Source organism: Microtus pennsylvanicus, chromosome 4 (genome assembly GCF_037038515.1).
Source record: "Microtus pennsylvanicus isolate mMicPen1 chromosome 4, mMicPen1.hap1, whole genome shotgun sequence".
NCBI lineage: Eukaryota > Metazoa > Chordata > Mammalia > Rodentia > Cricetidae > Microtus > Microtus pennsylvanicus.
In genome coordinates, this window is record NC_134582.1 from 85,143,777 (window position 1) to 85,162,229 (window position 18,453).

The following is an 18,453-nucleotide window of genomic DNA, read 5'->3' on the forward strand; positions in this document are numbered from 1 at the left end:
ATATAACACTTTTTGTCCATCAACATTAACCCGTTTATTCCCTTGCTCATCATACATCCCTGTGTATGGCAAGGGTTTTGCTGTAGTCTTATACATTCTCATACTGTGCTTCCCTATCCCAGAGCTGTTCCTGAAAAGATAATCCTTGTCTTGTAGATATAAAGAATATCATTATTATCATTATTAATTTTTTTTTGTATTTTTTTGAGACAGGGTTTCTCCGTAGCTTTTGGTTCCTGTCCTGGAACTAGCTCATAAAAGAGATTGTGTAAAGCCCATATTCCGCATAGCCAGCTAATCGAGAAACCATCTATGCCTCAACGACGGCTGATACCAGGCCGTCTGCCATTGACGTCCAGGAAGCCTAGTCCCATAGGACATGTAACTCCCGTCCGGGATAATGACATATGTCATGTCACACAGATGACACTAGAGTCGGTGTGGCAATGAACTGAGAAAAATGTTTAATATAAGCATGATGAGGAAAAGATAAAAACTAAAAATAAAAGACATAAACTAAGACTCATAAAACAAATGACTACATTTGCAAAGTTAGGATCTCACTAGTAGTAGATTAAAAACAAGTGACATCTCAACTGAACAGGAATATATAAATGCTACTACCAGGATCTCATGGCAAAGTACTTGTCTAGTATGTGCCAGGCCCTGGTATAGGGCAGGGGCTGCCACAGGTAAAGATACACACAAACCTGGCACCAGAAATATAAACTGGACCTTCTGGAAATCATTCTAACAGCCAATTGCCTAAATATTCATTTATAGCATTCTTACAGTTTAGATTCCTATAAGATTCTGGAATAGAGCTGGAGAGATGGCTTAGAGGTTAAGAGCACTGACTGTTCTTCCATAGGACCTGAATTCAATTCCCAGCAACCACATGGTGGCTTACAACCATCTCTAATACGATCTGGTGCTCTCTTCTGACCTGCAGGGATACACACATGAAGAACACTGTATATATAATTAAATAAATCTTTAAAAAAAAGATTCTGCACTAAAGTAAAATAGAGAAAGCCTTACTACTAAAGATATTTATAATATTTATAATAGATATTTTTAATTTATAATAATTACCAAAAGCCAGAACCAATTTCATCACTAATGAAAACAATTTCAGACATTTTCTGTTTGTTTGTTTGTTTATTTGTTTGAGACAGGGTCTCTAAATGTAACTTGGGCTGTTCTGGAACTCATTATATAGACCAGGCTGGCCAGGAACTCACAAGGAGCTAAATGAATGCTTCTGGTTCTGAGGGCAGGGATTAAAGGTATGCATTAGCAGCCGGGCGGTGGTGGCGCGCACCTTTAATCCCAGCACTTGGGAGGCAGAGGCAGGTGGATCTCTGTGAGTTCGAGACCAGCCTAGTCTACAAGAGCTAGTTACAGGACAGGCTCCAAAACCACAGAGAAACCCTGTCTCAAAAAACCAAAAAAATAAAAAAAAAAGTATGCATTAGCATACCTAGTGACGCACCAGAGACATTCTGACAACTTAAAATTTAAAAAGATATTTCTCCAAAGACAATATACAAAGAGGCAGTAACCTATTGATGATATACTGCTTTTATTGGTCTCTACACACACATACGCACATACACGCACAATACGGATTTTAGTAAACTTTAGCTGTGTTGTCAACTTTGAAAAAAGGTATCTCAGTATGCCATGTTGAGTTGGCACTGCACAAAAATTTATAGCCATATTGGTCTGGAAATGTTAAATTTAATTTTTCTCATTTGTACAGGGTTAATGCACTGTACTAAATATGTAAGTTCATACCTATGTGAGTTTGATCATAGAAACTAAAAAAGTATTCTCAAAAAAAAGAAAAACAAATAGGCAGTAATCAGAGAAGTGATGAACATACCAGTCATTATCTAGTAGTTCTATTTGATCTAATAATTGCACTTCTAGTGATATAGCCAAACAACCCATATTTCCACTTAAAAACCTCCACGTGAGTATTTATGACTGCATTAGTCAAAAGAACCAAAAGTGTAGTGCTGAAATGGACAAAATGTGGTAATCCATACACTGGATATTATTTAACCCCCCCAAAGTACGAACATGTGCTATAGCAAGGATGAGCCAGACATAAGACTTCAAACATTGTATGATTTTATTTCTACGAAATGTTCAAAGAGGGGCAATAAATAAAAAAACAGATTAGTGCTTCCTTAGGGCTGAAAAAAGAGGAGGAAATAAATCTCAATGAAGCTTTTACACACACATACATATATTTTAATATATATTTTTTACATACTAATCCCAGTTCCCCTTCCCTCCCCTCTTCCCCATCTGCTCCTCAGTGAGGGTAAGGCCTCCCATGAGGAGTCAACAATTCTGTCATGTCACCACGTTGAGGCAGGACCAAGGCCCTCCCCCTCTGTGTGTAGGCCGAGCAAGGTTTCTCTTCATTGGAAACAGGCTCCAAAAAGCCAGACCATTCATTAGGGATAACTCTTGGTCCCACTGCCAGTAGCCCCACAAACTGTCCATGCCACCCACTGTCACCTGCATGCAGGCGGCCTAGATTAGTCCTATGCAGGTTCCCCAATTGTCAGTCTGGAGTCAGTGAACTCCCACCAGTTCTGGTCAGCTGTTTCTGTGGGTTTCCCCATCATGGTCTTGATGCCTTTGCCCATATTATTGCTCTTTCCTTTCTCAATGAAGCTTATATTTAAAAAAAATTTTAAGGAAAAAAATTAGGGAGTTGGAGCAATGGATCAGTGGTTAACAGCACCAAGGTTCTCTGTATCTTCAAGACTCACAACCTCTTTAATGTCAGTTTCAGGAGATCCAACGCCCTCTCTTGGATTCTCTAAGCATCAAGTAAGAACATGGTGTACACACACATAAAGTAAAATAGATAAATAAATAAAATCTTGAAAGAGGAATAATAATATAGAAAGGTTGGGAGAAAACAAAACTCTCAGAAGCCTTTCACCACTGACACAGGCAAGTTACCCTGTCTACACAGTTTGACATTTAGTATCCCTACCCGTGCATCCCTACAAGGTTAAAGATTCTGCTCAGTCAGCACAAAGCTGATTCCAAGCTACCGTTTTCCACTCCTGCCCTGCTGTTGGTACTGTTAACCATGCCACTCCTTCTGATTTGATACATATAGAAAACGACCTTATAAATACCCCTGACTTCAACTTCCTAGCAATCTACCAGGTCATTTTTCTATCCTGGTCCTTTTAACAGCAGGTCTCAACTGACTCTTATGATTTAAGAACTATGAGCAGAAACCGTTAAGAAAAGGGCTCTAGAGCCAGGTATAGTAGTAGCTCATACTTGCAACTCAGAAGTCTGAAGCAGGCGGTCTGACACAAGTGAGTGTCCACATTGGAATACACAGTGAGTTCTAAACCAGCCTGAGCAACAATGTAAAAGACCATGTTTCAACCTTACCCTTACCACTTTACCACCAAACATTTTTAAAGATAGTAATTTTTCAAACTGTATATACTTTTAAGGCAGGATTCAGTGTCCCATAGGCAGTAAGGGAAAAGGTCTATGGTCAAACTACAAGCTGATCAAAAAAGCCAGGGTTCAAAGAGAGCATAATTCAATCAATAGCCAGCATGACACAAGACAAGGTTAGAGACCAGCAACAACTAAAGGGTAAGTAAGCAACTTGCAATACTAGCCCGTGTTTGTAGCTGCCAGTAGGTCAGCTAAGGTTGGCAGCTAACAAAGAAACTTAACAATGGATAGATATGGGCTTCCATAAATGATCACTATCATTACTGGGCAAATAGCATGTGATCATCTCCAGCTGGGCCAGGGAGGCATTTGCAAAGCTTGCTGCCTCCTGGCCTGCTTGGCCCAAGGACATGCCTAGAGATTGAACAATTTCAACAAAAACTATCTTAGTCTTTGTCTAGTTTCTGTAATAAGTCATGTACAAAACCACCAGACATGCAGCTTATAATTTCCCCTTTCTCAGGACACTTCACACTTGGACAAGTTTCTCTAACTTTTCCTTAATGTCTCATTTTTCATTAATAAATCTGCATTGACTTTGCTTATTCCTCCATCTGCAATTTTATCTATCACTGACATGAGATAAGGAACTTAGACAATGTCTCAGGTTGACTTTTGGTAGCTGTTGATTATTAGTCACCTTAGTTCCTAGATCAAGTCTTTCTGGGCTGAAAGACACCTCTTTGCTTTAAAAAATCTGTACCTTCATGATACACAATATATTAGGATTTCAATGTCTAGATTCAGATATTCAAATAAGCTGATTACCTTTAAAGCCTGTGGTGATGAAATTGTATACTCTTCATTTAAAAAAAAATAGTTGTTACTTTTTAGTATTTTTGTTCCAGGGAGAGAAGTTATGTAAACACACTCTACCATCCTTCAGACTCATACTGCAGGGGCTATGGAAGACTGAATCTGTGTGCACATTTGTTCTAACTGTCTGAAAATTCTTCACAAACACAGCAGTGCTGACAACACCGGACAGTCAGCTGGAGGAAATGAATTCTGTGTTACAAACACCTTTGACAAGAGTTGCACCAACTAAAGCAATGCCTGATACTCTCTACACAGATTTCCCCATCTTTGTTTCTAATAATTTACTAACAGAATTTAAGGGCACTGTGTTGGCTAGTTTTAAGTCAACTTGACAGACACTAATGTCATCTGAGAGGAAGGATCCTCAATTAAGAAAATGTAGGAACCAAAACCACAGAGAAACCCTGTCTCGAAAAACCAAAAAAAAAAAAAAAAAAAAAAAAAAAAAAAAAAAAAAAAGAAAAAGAAAATGTCTCCATAGCCAGAACCTGGAAACAACCTAAATGCCCCTCAACTGAAGAATGGATAAGGAAAATGTGGTACATTTACACAATGGAGTACTACACAGCAGAAAAAATAATGACAGCTTAAATTTTGCAGGAAAGGGGGCTGGAGAGATGGCTCAGTGGTTAAGAGCATTGCCTGCTCTTCCAAAGGTCCTGAGTTCAATTCCCAGCAACCACATGGTGGTTCACAACCATCTGTAATGAGGTCTGGTGCTCTCTTCTGGCCTGCAGACATACACACAGACAGAATATTGTATGCATAATAAATAAATAAATAAATAAATAAATATTTCTTTAAAAAAAATTTTGCAGGAAAATGGATGGAGCTAGGAAACATTTTTTTGAGTAAGGTAACCCAGACCCAGAAAGACAATTATCATATGTTTTCACTCATAGGTGGCTTTTAAACATAAAGCAAAGAAAACCAGCCTACAAACCACAATCCCAGAGAATTTAGACAACAATGAGGACCCTAAGAGAGACTTACACAGATATAATCTATATGGGAAGTAGAAAAAGACAAAATCTCCTGAGTAAATTGGGAGCATGGGGAGGGTTGAAGGGGGGAGGGAAGAGGCAGAGAGGGGAGCAGAGAAAAATGTAAAGTTCAATAAAAATAAATTTAAAAAAAAGAAAATGCCTCCGTAAGAATTTTCTTAATTAATGATTGATGTAGGAGGATCCAGACCATTACGGGTAGTGCCATCCCTCAACTGATAGTCCTGGGTTCTATAAGAAAGCAGACTAAGCAAGACATGAGGAAAAAGCCAGTAAGCAGCACCCTCCAGGGCTTCTGCAGCAGCTCCTACCTCCAGGTTCCTACCTTGTTTGAGTTCCTATCCTGACATCCGTCAATGATAAACAGTGATGTGGATGTGTAAACCAACCCTTTCCTCCAAGTTGCTTTGGTCATGATGTTTTAGCCCAGCATTAGTAACCCTAACTAGGTCAAGAACTTTGGTTCAAATGCTGTATTAATAATATTTATTATGCAAAAATAAGTATTAATATGATCAAAATGTGTTATTTATATCTTTTAATTTTCTGACAGCTAAATATCTCCCTCTAGTGGAATGTTTGATTTTAGGAAAAAAAGAAATCCAACACATTCTGTCTTTACTTTTTTTTCTAACAATGTCAACAGTAAAAATGTACACAGCAAAAAAAAAAAAAAAATTTGCTTTAGTTTGCTTTTCTGTTGCTATGATAAATACCATTCCCAAAAGCAACTTGTGGGAGGGTAAAAATATATTATCTTACACATTCAGGTCAGTCAGTCACTCAGGGAAGTCAGGACAGGAATTCAAGCAGGATCTTAAAAGCAGAAACCATGGAGGAATGCTGCTTATCGGGTTGCTCACTAGCTTAGGCTCAGCTAGATATTTTTGTTGCTGTTGTTGTTTTGTCTTTTTTTTTTTTGAGACAGGTTTTCTCTGTGTAGCCCTTGCTCTAAAACTCAATGTGTTGATCAGGATGGCCTTGAACTCAGATGACTGTCTCAGTCTCACAAGTGTTGGGATTAAAGGCCTGTGCCACTACTGCCTGCTTCAGCTAGATTTTTTTTTAATACATTTCAGGACCACCTGCCTAGGGATAGTGTCATCTATATCAAGCATCAATCGATACAATCTCCCATAAATATATCCCCAGGCCAATATGATCTCAAAATTCTCTCTTCCCAGGTGACTCTAGGACAATAAAAACTAACCAGCACAACAGTAAAACCATTTTAGAAGAGATGTACATTTCCTTTGACCTCACAATTCTAATTTTTAAAGGGAGTTTCAGGACAGGTAGAGATACCCTGTCTCGGGCAGGGGAGGAAGAACCTTAAAAAAGATTTATTTAAAGTGTATGAGTATTTTGTTTGCATGTATATATGTGTACCATGTGCATGCCTGGTGCCCTCAGAAGTCATGAGAAGGCATCAGATTCTTTGGAATTGGAGTTCCAGATAGTTGTGAGCCATTGTGTGGGTGAAAGGAACTGAACCCGGGTCCTCTGTAAGAGCAACAAGTGCTTTTAACTGCTTAGCCATCTCTTCAGCCTTGAACCTAGTAAATCTATAAGGAGGACTTCAACTACATACAGTGAGTGTGGCAGCACACACCTGGAATTTAAGTGCTTAGGAGGCTGAAGCAGATGAACATGAGTTCAAGGCCAAGCTGAAGAAGGCAAGACCTTACCCCCACCCCCCACCCCAATAAAGTAAGAAATTAATCAAAAAAAAAATCCTCATTACTTCCTTTTGTTCAAATTCTAAGAAACAAAGAAATATAAAAAGTGCTTTTGTCCAATAACTATTGACAACTCCTATATAAGTGATCCCCAAGGCCCCGTTAGTTCCACAGCCATCTGCAGTTCTTTCCAACATCTTACTCGCCAGTGTTCCTTTAAGAGTCATAAATTTTAAAAGGTCCAGAGAGAAAATGGGTGCTCTCAAGAGAGCCAAGGAAAGCACGCTTTTCTACAGCACATTGTTAACAAAAAACTAAGTACTCATCAAAATGCCTATATAATTTTAAATATGAACAATACCGTCTCTTTGGAGACTGAATTGCAGTATTCAGTCTCTCAAAGAATTTCAACAGTTCCTCTCATATTTTTCTGTATCCTTAAGGTACGTAAGGCAGAAACCATTAGCTCTGCCTAATGCTTTTTTGCCCTGAATTTTCATTGGCCTACGGTGACAAAAGTACACAACTCAACACTGTGAATTTGAGTAATCTCTTGTGTCCAGTCCTACTAATGACAACATAATTAATCTTTGGACACAACACATCCTGAAAAGTACAGCTCCACTTAACTCCTTGTTCAGATCAAACTTGGAATAAATAGTCTGTGTTCAATTGGATTTGTGAACAAACTTTTCAAAACAAGCCTTGTTTTGTTCACAGCAAAACTTCTCTCCAGAAAACCATGAAGTAACTGTGAAAGACATATGATATAATGTCCCGCAAACCTGGCACCAGAGGGATATCAAGCAACCTCCACAAACCATGAAACCCTGCTGGGTTATACCTGGCCTTGCTCTGGAGTTTTCACACAGCCTCTAGACCTTCCTTTACAAATACCTCTTGTTGCCCAATTGTGATTCTTGACTGAGAGTTTCCCATGGATATAAAGCCTAGGTTTAAAGGAAACCTAGGAAACCATGGTACCTCATGAATCAAGTATTTGCACCTGGCATTGTATTGTCAGAAGCTTCTATCAGTTTGTTTTGAGATCTGAGAATCTACTAGCTAAAGTGTAAATATAGAAAAAAATAAAGATGCTGAGAGGAAAAGGGAAGGAGCTTCAGTTCACCGAGACTGAGCTCCTTGCAGCCACAGAGGCTAAGTTCATTCTCATGTGTTTCTGAGTCTTCATTTCTCGGACCCATGTGAACTGACACATCCGCGCTGAAATACACATGACAAAGACATAAGCATCTGTAACAGAAAACGCCAACAAGACCTTAAGGCCAACAACAGGATATCAGAGTCAATTACCAGACATGTCTGCATTCTAGACTACAGAAGTCCGAAGAGCTTCTAAGCCGAGAGATGGTGGCACACACCTTTAATCCCAGCACTCGGGAGGCAGAGGCAGGCAGATCTCTGTGAGTTCGAGACCAGCCTGGTCTACAGAGCTAGTTCCAGGACAGGCTCCAAAGCCACAGAGAAACCCTGTCTCGAAAATCAAAAAAAAAAAAAAAGTCCTAAGAGAAGAAGCTGAACATGGTTTGATACCACCAAATTGCCACAGGCTTAGTCTGCACCTATAAATGGACACCACCATGCAGGAAAACAGACGGTATAGTACCAATCTGAGGTGAGAAACAACATTGGCCAAAAACAAAGAAAATTCAGTTGGTCAGACTATACAACTATTTTACAATGGGAAAAACCTAAGAGTTCCTAGGTCACACAAAGGAAAACATGGGGTCTTAAAACAGGCTGTTCAAACAGGATGAAACAATCAATTTGGGCTCATGCTCCAGTCCAGTCTTTAACAGAGATCTTCATGTAGTACTGCCTCAGTGACCCTGTAGTGCCCTAAGGTTGGTGCACATTTGAGAAAAGTATAACTTACATAAGATCACTCATCAAGCCAGGCAGTGGTGGCACACGCCTTTAATCTCAGCACATGGGAAGCTGAGGCAGGCGGATCTCTGTGAGTTCGAGGCCAGCCTGGTCTACAAGAGCTAGTTCCAGGACAGGCACCAAAGCTACAGAGAAATCCTGTCTCAAAAAAGATCACTCATCAAGTATGCCTTAACATGTGAAAATGTTAACTGTTATGAGTCAAAGTTCTCAGAAAGAAGCGACACCTTCAAGATGAAACCTTTTGCAAGACTGACTGATTAGAGCTTTGATGATTGTAGAAATTTTGGAATGTTTCAAGTCCAGAGCCAAATTACAATTTTTCTTGGGCTACTTTTAGTCCCCCAAATAGCTATTCCTTTCCCTCTTCTGTGACTAACATATAAAAACTATTTTGAACCTATTAACTTTCGACAGACCACTAGCTTCCACCAACCTAGCAGGATAAGAACGTCACCAGAGAGCATCTTAGGCCTATAGTAGAGATCTCCCCACTTTACTGTATCTCATTTGAGATGAGAATTGCATTTTTGAATTAACAAATGTATTTTGTTCAGCTGGTATTTGGAACACCACGCTGTGTTTTCTTGGTCATACTGGTAATACCGAAGGGTGGTACTGAAGTGAGTGATTGTTGGGAGCTCTGTCATCAGATATTCCACAACCCATCCTTAGCCTGTCCCAGGCCAGTATCAGCAAGTGACATTAACAGCCCAGAGAAGAAAAAGCTCAAAGCCTACAAATCTGAACTTCATGCTTGAATTGTTTTTATGTTTTTATATGGCTCTCTGACATGTACACACAGGGTACTAACAGAGTCACTGACATCTGTCCCAGTTAAAAAAAAAAAACAATTTGGGGCTTGTTTCATGGCTGAGGATACCAGCTAGAATAAGGAATCCTGGCACCTGAGACTGAATGCTTGAGTACAGCTTGTCTACAGAACTTGAGGTCTGTCCACACTTCATCCACCTGATATGAGCCCAAGGCAGCCTTTCTATCCTTCCTGGCTCTGTTCTTTGTAAAAATTTCTTATAAACCTAGATGGCAAAACCAAATGGTTGAAACTTCTGCTATCAAAGCATGTCTCCAGCTAGGCTGGTTCTCAAATTTATGACTAGATTTGACTGTTTTCAGAGGCAGCCTCTGGCTGTTGAGCCTGTTCTGCTTTAGCTGTTCTATTCCACAGGGTTACAAATGACCATTCTGTCTACTGCACTACCTTGAAGTCTAAGCCAAAGGCACGTCTTCCTGTGTCTGTTGGCAGTCCAAAATAACCTGCAGGACCTTTCAACATGGCTGTGACCCCAAAATGATGGCCACCTGAGAGACCCTACACAAGGACACCCAACTGGGCTTCTCCCACATGCCTGACACATAGAAAAGGTATAAGATAGTATTTTTTGTTGTTTCAAATAACTGTTAGGAAATTTGTTACACAAAAATAATTAAAAGATAATAGTTTCCCCATCAGCTAACTGCTGGCAGCATGCAAAACTGATTGCATGACCTCAGAGACTTCCATTGGGAGCCTAAAACCATTTCCTACCAGGCTTAAAATAAAGCACATATAGGCTCAGCACCAATTCCATCAGTTGAGAGGGTGTTGTAGAATATTTGTACAACGTGAAGAAGTATTGCTTGCTGTATTACATTTGAGCCACACATGTAAAAGAATGTAGATTAAAAGATATGGATTAATTTAAGTTGTAAGAATTTATAAGCCTAAACTAAGGCCAATCTCTGTGTTGTTTTTTGTGAGCTAGTGGCCCAAAAAAAAAACCTGTCTACAAGAAGGTACTCTAAAAATTTTTTATGATACAAATGTGCTATAAAGGAACCCTGGCTTATACACTCTTTCTCATCTCAACCACTGTAGTGACTTAAGTATGGGAACTGTTTCTCATAGGAAAAAAAAATCTGCTACCACAATATGCTCAAGTTACCTCAATTTGCAGAACCTGAAATTCCAGTTGAAATGTAACCATGCTGCAATTTCCTGATAATCTGTGTCTCTGTAGAACTTTCTTTGTATCTGTTAATTAGAAAATTAAATATTTTATTTAAAAGAATACTTTTCTTCAAATACTTATTTACATGACTATCTACTTGCAAGTAGATTTATAAAGGTATATATTAGCAGTCAATTTAAAAAAAATCTGGAAGGTCTGGGGCTGGAGCAATGGCTCAGTGGTAAAGATCACTGCGTGTTCTTCCAGAGGAACCAGGTTCGGACGCAGGTTCAATTCCCAGCACCCAAATAGCAGCTAACAACTGACTGTAACTCCAGTGTCTGACACCCTCACAGACATACAGGCAGGCAAAAGCACCAACACACATAAAACAAAGAAATTTTTTAAAAATCTGTATGATCATGTCAAAGAAATTGGTCTTATAAAATAGAATTACAGAAAATGTATACTTTCAAGTTCTCAAGTCTATCTATGGTTAAGGTAAGTAACACACCACATATACATATACATACATACATACATATACACACACACACACACACACACACACACACACACACACACACTGTATAACCCTAAATAAGTCTGAATCATGTTAACTGTCATATGCTTTATTTTCATTTATTTATTTATTTACTTGGTTTTATTTTGAGATAGGGTATCTCTATATAGTCCTTGCTATACTGGAACTCACTATGTAAAAACCATGTTGGCCTCAAACTCAGAGACTGGCCTGTCTCTGCCTCCAGAAAACTAGGATTAAAGGCAAATACCACCACACCCAGCCTTTATTTAAATTTTTTCCATATTTATTCACATGTGTATGTGTGTCTATGTGTGTGTGATGCATGTAGAGGTCAGAGAACAACTTGAGGGATCAGTTCTCTTCTTCTACTATGTGGGTTCCAGTGTGTAAACTCTGGTCATTATTAGGCTGGGTGTTAGGGCCTTTATCCGCTGAGTCGTCCATCTTGCCTATATGAATTTTTTTCAATATTATCTTCTTGTTTGTGGATTTATTTTGACATTACTGTGATCACCACAATTATACCAGAGTAATACTAGCTGTTTTTTCCTATAGTTTCCAAACGAACTCAATACCATTATAATCATATATGGAGCATTATGGATGGCCTCTGGCTCCTGATATACACCCGAATCTAGTATTACGACACAGAAGGTACTTTCCCAGCCAGGAGGCAGTTATTTTTGTCCTAACCCATTAATATGTCCACCTTTCTAACTCACATTTCAAAGATTCAATTGGCATTTTCCAAAACTCAGAACTATAAACTGTACTCTACAATTCTAGATATTCATGCCTCTTTTACTTTGGTTTCATGGTCCTTTACATTACCATAGCTAAAAACAATAACAAATCTGTGTTTTTACTTTTCTTACTCCTCAAATGTCCACTAAAGGTGTGCATGATGTTGCACACCTTTAATCCCAGCACTAGAGAAGCAGAGGCATGAGGATTGCTGTGTTCCAGACTAGCCAGGGCTACATAAAGAGATACCATCTTAAAACAAACAAATGAAAACAAAACAAAAACCCAAACCAAATAATAATAAGAACAACAAAAATCCCACTAAAATGTGTTGTGGAATATTTAACGAGGCAAAGATGTGCTACATTTGTTTATGCTGGGGAATATTACTTTAATTGTGTAAAAGCGTTACATTTGTTTCTGCTGCATTTGTTTAATTATGAAAAGATGTGTTGTTGTTTCACCTTGCTAAGGCACCTGACTGGTCTAATAAAAAGCTAAATTCTAATAGCTAGGCAGAAGAGGGATAGGCAAGGTTGGCAGGCAGAGAGAATAGGAGAACGAGACAAGAGGAGGAGGAGAGAATAAGGGGGAAAAAAAGGGAGATGCTCAGGGCCAGTCAGCCAGTCGCCACCAGCTAAACAAAGTATACAGAAAGAAAAGGTAAGAAGCCCCAAGGCAAAATGCAGGTGAAGAGAAACAGGTTAATTTAAGTTAAAAGAGCTAGCTAGAAACAAGCCTAAGCTAGGTCAAGCATTCAAAACTAATAAATCTCCATGTCATGATTTAGAGCTAGTTGGTGGCACCAAAGAAAAAACCTAGTACAAAAATGAGTTCAAATGGTATGTTTGAAATATCACAAGTACAATTTAAATGTTTAAAATGCAATACTCTTAACACCTCTATCATTTGTACATGTGTTTACTCATGTACCGAACACCCAAGTCAAGATGTCCCAATTTTATAGTACCTTGAAAGTTTCCCTTATCTTCTACCACAGACTATTTTTTTTCTTTCTTTTTGTTTTGTTTTTTGAGACAGGGTCTCTCTGTGTAGCTCTGGCTGTCCTCGCTCTGTAAACTAGACTGACCTCGAACTCACAGAGATCCACCTCTCTCTGGAGTTCCAGGACAGACTCCAAAGCTACAGAGAAACCCTGTCTCGAACCAACTCCCACACCATTTGCCAAAAAAAAAAAAACCCCAAAAAACAAAAAAAAACAAAAACAAAAACAAATCCCCATAATACGAAGAAAATCCAGGTGATTTGGGGCTTTGTCCCTAAAAAAAAAAAAAAAAAAAAAAACAAAAGGACCAGCCTTGTTATATGGTGGCTTGGGGGCATCAAAACACTTGGCACCAAGCTTTGTGGGAAGTAGAAAAAGACAAGATCTCCTGAGTAAATTGGGAGCATGGGGACTTTGGGAGAGGGTTGAAGGGGAGGGGAGAGGCAGGTAAGGGAGCAGAGAAAAATGTAGAGCTCAATAAAAATAAATTAAAAAAATTTAAAAAAGGGGGCCCAGCTTTGATACCTGGAACCCACATGGTAGAAGGAAAGACCAACTCTTATTCAGTTTGTCCTCTGACTTTGACACAAGTCATGTGTGCTCACACATACACATGTAAATATATAAATGTAATTTTTAAAAAGTAATAAAAAGTCAAGATGTGGTAAAAGATGAATCTTGAATGTAATCTTAAAAATAACATAGATCACTTTAATTTGCAAATGAGATGCTTAGGGCCACATAAATACTGTGATTTTAGTCTAAATTTTGCTTTTTTCATTATGAAAGTATACAATACATATATGAATTACATATATACACATTATAATAAACTTTAAGTGCTTTTTAAATTTGAATAGGCCATTTTTTTCATTGCAGTAATAAAGTTTATTTATTTATTTTGGATTTTCGAGACAGGGTTTCTCTGTAGCTTTTTTTGGTTCCTGTCCTGGAACTAGCTCTTTTAGACCAGGCTGGCCTCGAACTCACAGAGATCCGCCTGCCTCTTAAAGTTTATTTTTCTAGAAAATTGGGAAAACATGGGAATACAAAAGAGAAAAAAATCTATATGCTGCCACCCAAAGAAAATAAACAATTAAAAAATTCTAAAATTTTATCCTAGCCTCTTTCCTTTGAATATTTAGTCCCCAAAATGCATTTATGCCACATCTCATTTTAATATATGTGTATCATGCCTTTGTGTAATGTAGAAACCAGCATGTCACTTAATAATTATTATTCAAGTATAGAATTATTAAAAGAAAAAGAAGGTACTGTAGGCTGGAAAGCTTTCTTTTAGTGAAAATCATCTGAAATAATTAGCTTCAGATTGAGCCATTTGTTAAATATGGAATGAAATCACAGCAAATTCACCCCCCCCCATGATACTTTAATTTCAGTATTTTTTAAATATGAACAGATTTTTTTTTTTAAGTAAAGAGTAAGAATAGGGCTAGTGGTTTGGTCAGCTGGTAGGGCTTTTGCCTTGTAAGCATTAGGATCTACATTAGATCCTTGGAATATATGTGGGGGGGGGGGGGGAGGAAGACCAGCCTGGTCTACAGAGCTAGTTCCAGGACAGGCTCCAAAGCCACAGAGAAACCCTGTCTCAAAAAACCAAAGAAAAAAAAAAAGAAAAAAGGAGGAAGAGATCTGCAAGGGGAGCCATTGAGCCTGGGGAGTGTTACGCAGACGCTAGAAGACAGGCTTTGCCTCAACAAGGTGGAAAGAGAAGAGACCACCGAAAACTGTCCTCTGCTCTCCACAAGCACACTGTGACATGTGTACCCCGCCCCAATATACATTCAAAATAAATTTTAAAAATCACATCCAGGTTAAAAAATAATACTTACCCATTTCCGTCACTTCAGTGTTTGTAATGTCCTCAATCTTGGAATAATTCTTTATATTGATGCCAGTAAGTTTACTTAGAAAAGAAAGTTCAGATTTTAAATGTCCAAACTGGCTTTTCAGGTCTTTCAAGGATTCCCATCCCTCAGAATTTGACTGGGGAAATTTTTGAAATGATTTTCTGAAAAGCAAATATCAGAAATAGTTAGTTGGCGACTACTAAGTGTTTTACTTAGTATACAAATTGTCCTCTAGGTTCTAACCCTAGTACTGAAGGTGGGGCTTACAGACACGGCTCAGAGGCTAAGAACACTGGCGGATCTTCCAGAGGACCCAATTACAGCGGCTTACAAGTCTAATTCTAGTTCTAGGGGCTATGATGCCCTGTTCTGGTCTCTAGTGGGCACTAGACACACAGAGTACATAGGCATACATGCAGTCAAGAACAGGACTTTCTGAAGCTTTTTGATCTTAGGGACTTTCAAGTAAAATGGTATGAAAAAAAAAATCAACTCTACTAATCAACTCAGAGACCGACGGGGGGGGGGGGAGAACATTTCAGAAATTCATGAAAATGGAGATAAAAGGAAATCATATGAAATGAAATAAGCCAAAAGGACGAATACTATTTGTTTTCTCTCACCCAGATTAAAAATTCTCGTTCTCCGCCTCACCGTGTGTGTGTGTGTGTGTGTGTGTGTGTGTGTGTGTGTGTGTGTTCGCGCACGCAAGAGAACCAGCTTTGGGGGATGCCAAAACAGAATGGATGGGAGCAAAAGATAACAGCATATATGTAAGAGGATGCCATGATGAAATCAACTACTTTGTATGCTAACTAAAAAAAATTTAAAGAAAAGGAATATACCTCATCATTTCTAGTCAATGTAGCAGTGGAAGCAATTAGGCAAAAGAAATTTTAGCATGAGAAAATCTGAAGCACAGGAGGAGGCAATTACTAAATCAAGATCACTCAGCCAATAGCAAAGTCAGGATCTGAAGGTATGCAATCTTGGAATCAGTGTGGGCACATGGATATAACAACAACTTTATTCCAGCTGCCAATCCTTTCAACCATTAAGATCATTTTAAAAGCATTTTGGAGGATTGGCAAGATGGCTTTGTAGGTAAAAGTACTTGTTGCCCAAGTCTGACACAGAAGTTTTAGCTCCATTGGAAGGAGAGAAATGACACTTCGAAGTGTCTGCTCTATACGCTGACCTCCACATATATTGCCACAACATACACGCGCCACCACTCACACACAATACACATGCAATAATCATTTTAAAAATTAAGTATCTTGGTACACAGGCGTCAACCTTCCTTCACCATAGTGAGAAAAATATCACATTAAATGCACACACTTTGGACTGACATTTACTATTTTCCCTGATCTAAATTCTTCTAACTTTCAGCTCTATTACCGAGGATTCTACATAAACAGTCTACTGTGTTATATGGACATCTTGTGGTGAGTAAAGAAACTATTTTCCCCTATGGTAAGACAGACACAGTGATTCTCAATTTTTTTTTTTGATCAACTGATTGATTTTGTTTTTTGAGACAGGGTTTTCCGTTTAACAGTCCCGCTGGCCTGGAACTCACTCTTCAACCAGGGTGGTCTCAAATTCAGAGATCTGCCCACCTCTGCCTCCCAAGAGGTGGGACTAAAGGTGTGCACCACCACCCAGCTTTCATTTCTCAGACTTTTAAGTGTGTATACAAAGAGTATAGGGCCAGGCTGTCTTGATAAAATACAAATTCTAATTTGGTAAGTGGGGGTGGAGTCAGTCTGGTGGTCTCGCCAACTCATAGCTTTCAATATATGGGTCACACCTGAATCAGTAGCAAGTGTCTCACATGGTTGCTTGTGGAAGAGGATACATATAGGCCAGGGCACAATTCTTTCATCAGTTACAACTTTCTCTCGTTTTATTTTCTTTAAGACTTCTCCACAAATTCCTGCACTCCAAGGTTCTTTTCAACACAGGAAAATCCCATTCTCTGCAAGTGTACTAAATTATACCTAATAAAATAAAGGTAGTTTGTTTTCAGGTTTAAGATACTTAATCACTGTTAATTCCAGGCTTCCTTCTTTCTTCTTCTCTTTGAATTGAAGAGAATGCTTGGACTTTGGATTTTCCTATTTAACTCTCTGGCCCTCAGGGTCACTACCTTTAAACAGGTGTTAACAGTATCACCTAATCAGAGGATCATCACACTTTCCAATTTATTTCACCTAAGCTGTTTTTCAGGCTTTCTGTCATTAACTATACCACCACCCACCCACCCACCCCATCCCCACCACCAGTCCCGTGTGATTCTTGTCCATATTAGGCTGCCCTGCAACAGGGCTATATACCCCCAACCCTTACGTTATTAGCATAATACAAAATGATCAAGACACTTTACTATAGTGAGATGAACCACAAGAACAAATCCATGAAACCAGAGTTAAGGGATGCCAACTAGAGCAAAGCTTGGCGGTTCAGGTAATAACCCGACCGCTGGGGGTGGGGGCTGAAGGAGGATCATGAGCTTGAAGTGAAGTTGAGCGAATTCCTGACCTACAGAGTAAGAATATCTGCAAAGCTATAAAAAATAGCCCAACTAAATACTGTTTCCCGAAGACGAGATTTCCTAAAGAAAAGGAAGACTTTCCTATTGATTGTCATCAACCGGGCAAAACTAACCCTTAAGAAAACTATTTTCTGCTGATTACAAACAAGCCATGAACCCTAAACGCAGGGCTCACACTCTGAGGTCACTGTCCTCACGGAATCGATACTGACTCAAGCTGACATTTCGGGAGGTCTCCCACTACACTGTTCAGGACCCGGCGTGCAGGCAGTCGGGACCCCCGAGCTGTCAGGAGGTTGCCAAGTCGGCCGGGTGCTACGACGCGCGGGCCCGAGGTGGGGGACAGGAGCCACGTACCCGGCTCCGGACGTCTTCTCCCAGGGCTCTGGCAGCATGGTGCACTCTCGCTGCAGCGCCGCGACCTCCGCCTCCAGGGCGCGCAGCTGGCGGGTCTCAGAGTCCATGGAACCCGCAGCGCGGCACTGCAGGGGAAGCTGCGCCCCACAACTCTGTCAGGGCGCCTCTCTCCCCGGTAGCTTCAAGCCGCGCGCGCATTCTAGGCGCGGACCATTCGCGAGCTCGCGGGGGAGAGGCTGCTTGGCGACGCGTATCCGCCCCACCCTCAACCTCCGTTTTAGGTCCCTCCGAAGGAGGAGCCTGGTGGCTAAACACTCCCGACGCTTCGGGGAGGTGGTTCGTTCTAAACCGACGTCGAGCTCCAGCGGCCGCCCGCCCCCTCAAGCTGCCTTTGAGCGGCCCGAGCCCTTTCGTCACTGAGGGGGCGGTCCCGGGAAGCACGAGGAAAAGAGTCTCTTTATTATTGTTCCGCTTTCCCACTTCCGCCTTACTT

The 18,453-nt window shown here is 39.8% G+C and overlaps 1 protein-coding gene across 1 annotated transcript in view; it reads right to left on the reverse strand.

Moving 5' to 3' along the window:
- The window catches only part of Cenpp (centromere protein P), a 188,150-nt gene extending 169,891 nt beyond the window's left edge, over positions 1-18,259 (reverse strand). Inside the window, exons 1-3 of the mRNA XM_075969728.1 lie at positions 17,961-18,259; positions 15,026-15,204; positions 10,870-10,958 (exon numbers count right to left, since the gene is read on the reverse strand). Of these exons, the coding sequence (XP_075825843.1) occupies positions 10,870-10,958; positions 15,026-15,204; positions 17,961-18,067 (375 nt within the window). The 5' untranslated portion in view covers positions 18,068-18,259. The remainder of the gene's footprint in view (positions 1-10,869; positions 10,959-15,025; positions 15,205-17,960) is intronic.
- Positions 18,260-18,453: the final 194 nt, after the last annotated feature.